We start from the raw sequence: 9,252 nt of genomic DNA on the forward strand, positions 1-9,252 counted from the left end.
CAGGGGACTAAAGCCCAAGCTGCCCAATGGTCGTTGCCATGAGTGCTGAGTACGGGGCCCGGTCATTGCCCCCCGCCCCGCCCCCTCTCCCGCCGACCCCGAACAATGGCCAGCTCACTTTTATTCAACACTAACGATTCCCCCCATTTTGACTACAGCAGTAACAGGAGCGCACGGTCCATACAATTTTCCAAGGAACTATTTTCTTTGGGCTACTCGTAAGGGACACATCGCACTGACTATACCAAAGGAAACTAACACACACACTATAGACTTACCGGAAATGACGCGCTATGGTTCTGCTGTGACCTACAGAAGCTGCAGACAGCAGGGCCCTCAAATGAAACATTGTTGTGTCAGTGTCAGCTTAGCGTTCTAAAGTACTCCTGCTTCAGTCTGAGGGATTGGAGAATGTCATCAGATGAAGGAATCTATTCAAACGTGAAATGGCTTTATCTTCCAGTGTGGCTCAGGGGAGGGTACTGTATAAAGGGGAGGGGCAGGCTTGGCTGAAGCAAGCTTGGCCTCAGGTGGCATTGGCAATTGCGACATTACCTCTGACACCAGACAGACTCACACATCTCACCCACAATTTCAACTGGCGTGCTTTCATCGTGTTAGTGTGCACAGTGTCCAACGTGTTTTGGAGATGGACACGGTGTGATTATGCAATCGTGGCAGCTTCCTTTGCAAGAAGTTGAAGTGCCTTCTCCAAGGATGCAGGGCTTTTAACGGGAGTTTGTTGCAAGCCTAGCAAGTCGAATGGACCACCTTGCATCAGAGAACACGGTTTTTTGGGGTCAGGGGTGTTTCAGAAAAAAAGAGAGCCCAGGTTAGGTCCCTGAGCAAATAAATCATCTAAGTGGGTCTGTCTAAATGAATGCAGAATGTTTGCACTTGTAGTTAATGTTTCATGGTAAATCGTCTGCCAAAGTGCAAAGAGTTTGAAAACTGTAAGGACAAGCTCAATCTGCAAATTATGAAGGCAATTTCCAGGTTAGGGTGTGTGTGTAGTTGAATTAATTATAATATAGTAAACTGGAAACCTAAAAATGTTTTACACAGTAGCTAAAGACCACCATTCGATCATGTCTGGCCATCTACTCTCTATCATTAAATGATAAAAAACAGCTCAGCATACCAAACTGTCATACGATACAGAAACTGAAGCCATACGTGCCCTTGGAGTTTTACAAACAGCAGCAATGGGTATAATGACTGATACAGTACAATGACTGATATAACCAGCAAAATTACAGTTTCGCTATTACCAAAGAGATACCAGCGAAACTGCCTTACCGTCCCCGCCACCCGATATCCTGGTATTACTGGGATATTACGGACAACAGAGAAAATGGTCTTCATTACGAGTTTGGAGGCAGCCATGGTGCTATTAGCACCATGGCTGCCTCCGAACCTGGCTCCATTACCAGGTTCCTGCAATGAGGACTTAATGGGTCATTCCAACATAGGAGGACCCGGTAATTCCTCCTTGCAGGAACCATTCCCCATTCCCATTTGAGCCTCCATAGGGCTCAATGGGAATGGGGACGGAGGTAATAACGGGCACATTACAACTGGCCCGTTATTACCTCCCTCTTCCCCTCGCGGGACCCGGAAAAGACGCTTGGTTTTACCAGGCATCCTTACAGGGTCCCGCAAAGGGAACCTCGTAATCGGTGCTCCCGTACCGGCACCCTTCATTACGGGAGCGCCACCCTTGGTTCCCTGAATCACCAGTATTACTGGTGCCGTGATTCAGGCATTTCTTTTCCGGTAGGGACCAAATCTACTGGCCGGTCAGGTCTGCCGGGAGATCCGCAGCACCCACCAGCAAACTTGTGTTTTGCGGGTCCGTAAAAAAGGCCAGTGCCAGAATTACCAGCAATTTTTCCAGCATTTTTACCAGCCTGGCAAATTCATAATGAGGGCCACTGAGTCTGTGTGTAGCGAGGTGAGAGGGTGGGTTGAAGCGGAGCAGTTGCATTGACAGTGTTGTGTCATAATTTGCAAAGCTATTAAAAGAAAAGTATGAAAGGTTTATATAAAGAGTGTCATGGTAGGGTGATCTGGAGAATGTTGTTGGGATGTATGGGTTGTTTTTGGGAGAGTTTAAAGAAGTCTGCTTTTAGAGATTTTGAGTATTACTGTTGTAATAGTGTTAAATCGAGGGTGTTGTAGGATAGTGTTGTGGAGCAATTGGTTGAAGAATGGGTTGAGCATGAGATGGAAAATTGTGTGGCATGATTGCATGGAGAGTGCTGTGGTTGGTTGGGTGTAGTTGTACAGTTGAATGGAGAATGTTGTGGTATGTTTGTGTAACGCATATGCGCTAAGGGGTCAAACCAATCACCTATTCCATTCATGGAGGCATGGTGACCTTTGTTACGCAAGCAAATTGGGGTGCAGTAGTTAATGACAAACGTTATTCTCTATGTCTGTTATGTCAGAATCATGCAGCTGTAATCCCATTTTACTAATTCTAGGCAATACCTGCATTGTCGAAGCAGGACAAGGGTTGGAGATAATGTCTACACAAGCAAGCTATTGCATCCCTGGTGCCCCTATGCACCTACCTAGAGCAGATATCATTATACGTTTGTCATGTGGTCTTCTAAGCACTACAGTGGCTCTTACTTTTCCCAAAGAGTGGAAAAGTATACTAGGGCAGTTTTGTGATGTGTGAAGGCACGCCCCTGCACGCTCACACCAGAAAAAATACAACCCACTAGGGAAGAAAAGCCCAAGACCCAGCTTGCAAGGATAACAAGTATTTACTTCTACAAAATACAAATTCATTAGCAAAAAAATCTGCTGCTGCCGAATGTTCAGGCAAATTGGGGATGTGCAGCAAGCTAAAAGGACACCTGGCGTCACCAATGTCGTCATTACATACAGTAAAAACCTGCAAGGCTGGTTAGAGTGACCCTATAAATGGGCAGGCCACTCCATAGGGGATACTAGGCCATTGGTCCCAGCCTGCTTGTCCGCCTCTGTCCACGTGGGTGCTGCTGGGCACGTCATCCCTGATAAAACAGGGCCCAACAAGCTATCACTTATTTCAAACACAATGCTAGTCTATCACTTTAATGGTGCACCTGGCAGATGCAGAGATGATCCCACGGGGCGAGCCAAGGTCATACCTACTTGCATACTTCACTCACTCCCCAATGTGCCAGCATCCTTCAAGGTCCTCGACCCTCGTTTTGAGCTATAATGACATCCCTCCCTGGCACCTCACAGCACAAATCACGTGACCCAAATGTGAAGGCAAGATAACCTTACTTTGTGATCTTTTTAATCAATTGGGGGTCTTACAGCTTTATGGTCGGTAGTCTGGGCCTGGCTGGCACCATGGTATGTGGAGGTCTTAGGATGAAAGCATATGAGTGCTTTAGTTCTGATGCAGAGGAGGTGTTGGGGCTAAGGGCCATGTTATACGTATCGTGGGATGGTAACTGCCAAGAGGCGCTCTGTCCCCTTCTCGTGGCCTTGCAGAGCACATTCCTCCTGGGGCGTTTAGGTCTGCAGCCTTTGAGACATTGAAAGGCGTGTAACTCTTTGAAGCTCACTTGTGGTGTGAATTATGTCTGTACCAATAATACAAGCCTAATACTAACACGTTTGGAGCTTTCGCTGCGTTGGGCCTACGTTCCACAATGGCTGCTAATAACTAACATGGTTTTTGCACTCGCCTCTACTATGTAGCTCCTAATACATGCACTACTCAATTGTGCACTCTCCTACGTGCACACCACCCTGCTCCTTCGAAGTGCGGTTTATTGTTTGTTTCTCATTCGGAATCACCTACGGATATGGTAAGACCGTCTCTCCTTCCCAAATTGTGTGAGTAACTCCCCTTTATGCAGACATTATGCATACTACTCATTTGAAAGAAAAGTCGACTAAGTTAAGGTTGCACTTTCTCCTATGCCTAAGAGCTTTATTAGCTGGATAGCACAGAGCACTCTGATAACTTATGGTCTTTTAATCAAGGTAACACATTGTACGATGAATGGGATGGAAAATAACTCCCACACCAAATGAGAAGACCGACTCAGGAAGTTGGCAAAGTGTCCGTTTTGTTCTCAATTGTTTAAAACAGGGAGTACAACATACATCAACGGATGTCGCACAGCATGGTCTCAATGCATTTCATAAAAAACATCACTTTTATAGCAAAAACTTGTCATGCATGACGTCATACTACATGGCAAACTACAAAAACCTGGGTTTGTGATTGGACTAAGGGGAGTATCTAAGTATATTTTCTATAAGGGATTGGACTGTGATTGGATCTCTATAGTCAGGTGGGCAACTCATGCCCTCCCTTCGTGCAAGTCATCTTTGACAGTGATTAGAAACCCGATATATTATTGTCTCTCAAACTATAAGGCTCTTCATTATATGGTCTTCTACAATTGGTTGGCACACTTGTACCCTTCTGGAACATTCGATTCTCTAGCAGCACATAAGCTAGTTCCCCAAGTGCTGGTGGGTGGACCTGACCATGTCTCCCCACCCAATTAGACCATCATCTCTCATCACTCATGCCAATCTGTCATTTAGATTGTCTTTGATCTTTGCCTTGTAGTAGCTTTTATTCTCTGGGGGGTGTGAGCACGTTCTTATCAAGGGCTTGCATGCCCACATCTATTTCCATCTTGAACTCACATGACAGGAGACCGTGAATCGGCACATTTTATAGCATTTAATTCTCCTGAAGAAAGAAACGTGGCACTCATGGTGATCTCTCTTTGCAAATTAACAAGGATTGCCTCAGCGTCTCACATTCACTGTTCTTCAAGGAATGATAACCAGTTTTGGCTGATTTAACCTTTGACACCAAGCCAAGCAGTCTTCCTTTCGTCCATCTTTGAGCCTCGGCTTATTTCTTTGCTGCGACACACATACAGCTATCAATCCTCCTTTCTCCACCGATTGAGCTTACTGTGATGTTGACAGGCCGATTCATGGAATTAATGTGCGCGGAAAATCACAGCGCAAGCGTGAAAATCGCAGCACAAGCGTGAAAATCGCAGGGCAAGCGTGCCAAAGCTGCGCACATCGATTCATGGAAGTCTGTGTGCGTGTAAATCCTGGGATGTGCGCTAAAATTGTGGGTGGCGCACGCGGGCTCCCACGTCATCAAACGGCGTGCGCTATACGCACAGCGAAAGTGCACATAGCGTGGCGCACACAACAAAAGTGGGCGGAACACGGGGCGTAACACGCGGAATGGGGAACAACCCGTGAAAAAGAAGACGTAACAATGGAAGTACTGCGGGGAAATACACATGCGAAAAACTCGTATTCATGGATTTGAATACGGGAAACCCGCGCACGGCAAAAGACGCGCATAGGCGTCAATGCGTCCGTCACACGAAGGCAGGCGGAAGCGTCCCCGCGTACAGTATAAAAGCGCGCACAAACAACAAACACGTACATACCGCTACGATGAATGCCCCATTTGTCGCAGCACTGATCGTGGGACACCGCAGGAGGAGGAGAATAGCCAGGGCCCGCATTTTTTACCCCCGGACAAGCCTTTTTGGGATGCCTGATGACCAGGTCTATGGCAGGTATAGGTTTCCACCTCGTATCATCCTAGACCTGGTCAGGGACTGGGAAGATGACCTTAAATACCCCAGCCTCTGCTCCCAAGCATTGAGCCCCTTGGAGAAGGTGCTCAATGTCCTGCTTTTTTTGGCCACTGGGTCATTTATTTCAGCGGACTTCTGCCATAGTGGGGGGGGGGGGTCTCACAGGCCATGCAATCACGCTGCCTACACCAGGTGCTGCAATTATGACTGCGCGCCCCGCAGTCCGCAGGCACATATACATGCCCAGAACACCCGCAGAAAGGCAGGCCGTGGTCCAGGATTTATACAGGGTGGCACACTTCCCCGAAGTGCTCAGTGCCATAGATTGCACCCATGTGGCCCTACGTCCACCTAGGGCCACTGAGCACATCTACCGAAACCGCAAGCACTGGCATTCCATCAATGTACAGGTGGTATGCAATGCCAAGGGAATCATCACCTCTGTCTATGCAAACTACCCTGGCTCCACACATGACAGTTCCATATACAGAATGTCCGTCCTGAGCCGGGCCCTGGAAGCTGAGCAGCATGGTGTCACATGGCTCTTAGGTGAGTACAAATGCCCGTGCATATGCATGCATGTCACACACAGACAAATACACAAACCCCAATAATCACAACCATTATCACCTCTCCAGGGGACAGTGCCTACCCTCTGAGCAACCACATGATGACGCCAATCCGAAACCCACCACACCACCCCAACTAAGATACAACGCCGCCCATATTGCACCCAGGGCCATAGTGGAGCGCACATTCGTAGTGCTCAAGTCACGCTTCCGCTCCCTTGACCGCTCTGGCAGGCAGCTACTCTATGCACTCCCATTAGTGTGCAGGATCATTGTGGCAGCATGTGTCCTGCACAATGTTGCAACACGGCAGGGTGTACCGGTGGGCATGGTGGTACCCCCACATCCCCAACCACAGGTACAGGTGCTGCCCATGGGAGGGGATAGGGCACGTGGCGAGGCAGCCTGGACCCAGCTTGTGGCCACATTTTTCACCTAAACTCCCATCCCTGCGGAGTGCAGACATGCCTGGCACATACCAGGTGACAATCGATGATGACAAAGCGACAGTCAACTGTAACAACCTTACCATCCTGAGAATGTTGCCATGGAAGTGCCACATTGTGTGCATCCCTAGCTACTCAAACCAACCAATCCTGTGTGACCAAAAGGCACACATGCAAGGTGTGAATCACACAGACCTGCAAAACAGGCCATGACTATCACTGGTATGTCACCCAAACCCTCCCAAACCACAACATGACATGGCAAGCAATAACAAAACACCAACACAGTACCAATAATGTACACATTGAAATGTGAAAAATGTAAAGTGGCATCAGACAATGATGCCTGACATGGAATCAGATGAAATGACTGACCAACAACCTCCCACTCAAAATAAGTAATTCCCAAATGCATTCCAACAGCTGTAGCTGAAACAACAATGAATGCCTGTACATGCACATTGTGCATTGCAAAATCAACACTGCAGAATCTGCGTGCTGTGTCCATCTCCTGCAACACACTGCTCAGCGCACAGCATAGTGACCAGCCATTGTGTGTGACGCACACCCTGAGCATCACATCAAAACGACAAACTACATCAAAAAGCAAATTACGCATGTACAGGATCCACAAATGGTCATAGATCATGTGCTGCAGGGACACAGTGGGCCCCAGAAGGCAGACTGAGTGTACATGTGGACATGGAAGGGTGGTTGTACATGTTGTGGATCATAGTGTGAGTGTGTGTGTCAGTAGGGACATGCACTCAATACATGAATGTGCAATCAAGTGACCATCAGTGTCCTCTACACATCACATGTGAACATTGACCATGTGTACACCCCAGCATGTTAAACCACAACTATGCCCTCACACCTGAAAGGTAAACACAACACATGAACAGGCATTGATCAGCAGAATACATCATGTACATAGGATACCACAATTGCAATGTCAGGGTGCCCATTCACACTGTAGGGCAAGGCAACTGTCAACACAAAATACCCCCCCTCCCTCCCAAATCACCATGACCCACTGATCAACAGCGCCTGCATTATGTAGCCTTCTTCCTTGAAGCCTACCTGGCCACAGGATCACCCTTCCCCTTTGTCACCATCTTCCACCTTGCGTGTAAAAAGTGTCCAGCACCCTCAGAGTCCACCTTAACATGCAAAAATACCAAATCAAAGAGAACTCAAAGTAAGCAAACACACAAGCCAAGCAAAAAGCCTGCAGGCAGCAAAATACACCAGAAGAGTCTCCAGTAGATGACTTGAAGTAGGAGTACATCACAAAGCACAAGTACTAGCACAATGATGGAACAACCAAGGTAGCACAGTAAAACAATGTCCCAACAGGATGTGTACCATGTTTGGTGCATGATATACAATGATGCACCACAAACTGATGTGTATTGTCACAGCTCCTGTGTACAGGCGCAGGAGTGGCACGAACCAACCACCCCCAACGGGGTCTGGGTGCCTGCAAGGTCAAACTTACACAGGCCTCTGCGACCGTGGTGGGGAAGGAGGGTCAGGGATATGTAGTCGGGACAGGCATTGGTAATCTGGATAACCGGAAAGAGGGGCAGGAGAGGGGAGTAGGATTGACAAGGGAAAGTAGGGAATGCACATAAATGTACTTCTCGCATTAACACATACACAATCAGACCAAACTTGTTCATCATGAACATAGTACCAAATTGCTCAAATGGAACTCAAAGAGAAACTTATCTCTGGGGTGAGTGCTGGCCTCCTGCCTGTGCACTCTCAGGTCTGGTAACAGGAGCAGTTTAATGCTGCAAAGAGAGCCACAGTTACTAATCTGTGCGTGCCCATAACACACAAACACACCACCATACATGCCCCAAAGTAACAAACTACTCTACAAAGAAACAATCTGGTGTGGTGCTTCGTACCCATGCGTAACATTCACCCTGTGATGGTTCATAGACAGTCAATACAGTAAGTCAGGCGCCGGTGGGTGCGTGGCAAATAGAAGACCAATGTGTCACGATTCACACAACATGCAATGTTCCCTGGGTAAGCAGCCAGACGCATATAGCAAGGTACGACTTCAAAACAAGTCGTGTTCCACCATAACCAAAATAAAATAGGTAGTGCATGTGTCAAATTCTACATGGAAATAAAATGCACTGCACACGAGTCTGTCCCTTGCTGTCTGTCCCTGTGAGCTGCTTCTTTCCATGTCTTGGAATGCTACATGGCTAATACAACTGCCTCAATGGACCATAGTCTACCGGAGTGTATGTGCCACTGCCCCTGCAGGTGCCCCAGACAACTTTCCCATCAACTAGCCATTAGTCCACCAATGCATCTCAGCTGTATTGTGTGCTTCAACACCAATATTTGTCCAAGCTCACAGTCAGTGCAGCTACTAAGCATGCATGTGCAACTGGCCTGGTGGAAGGTTGGCTGCAGTGTGGCCCCCCTGTGCTGCTCACCTTGCCTGGAGTCCCTTGAAACACATCAGCTTTTTTTGGATGTATGAGCGCAATCCCTGTGGCTCCGCTTGCGCACACATGCGCATGTCGGCACCACCAAACGTGTTCAGCTTCCAAACGTCTAATGGGCCATGCCTGCTGGCAAAGGTGGTCTGGAGGCTCATCCCCC

General features: G+C 47.9%; 1 protein-coding gene across 1 annotated transcript in view; it reads right to left on the reverse strand.

Annotated features, from left to right (window-relative positions):
* Nucleotides 1-411, reverse strand: part of OTC (ornithine transcarbamylase) — a 299,169-nt gene extending 298,758 nt beyond the window's left edge. Inside the window, exon 1 of the mRNA XM_069637360.1 lies at nt 279-411. Coding sequence (XP_069493461.1) covers nt 279-349 — 71 coding nt within the window. The 5' untranslated portion in view covers nt 350-411. The remainder of the gene's footprint in view (nt 1-278) is intronic.
* Between the last annotated feature and the right edge of the window lie 8,841 nt (nt 412-9,252).

The sequence above is a fragment of the Ambystoma mexicanum genome, chromosome 7p, assembly GCF_040938575.1.
Source record: "Ambystoma mexicanum isolate Mex_15411 chromosome 7p, UKY_AmexF1_1, whole genome shotgun sequence".
Classification (NCBI taxonomy): Eukaryota; Metazoa; Chordata; class Amphibia; order Caudata; family Ambystomatidae; genus Ambystoma; species Ambystoma mexicanum.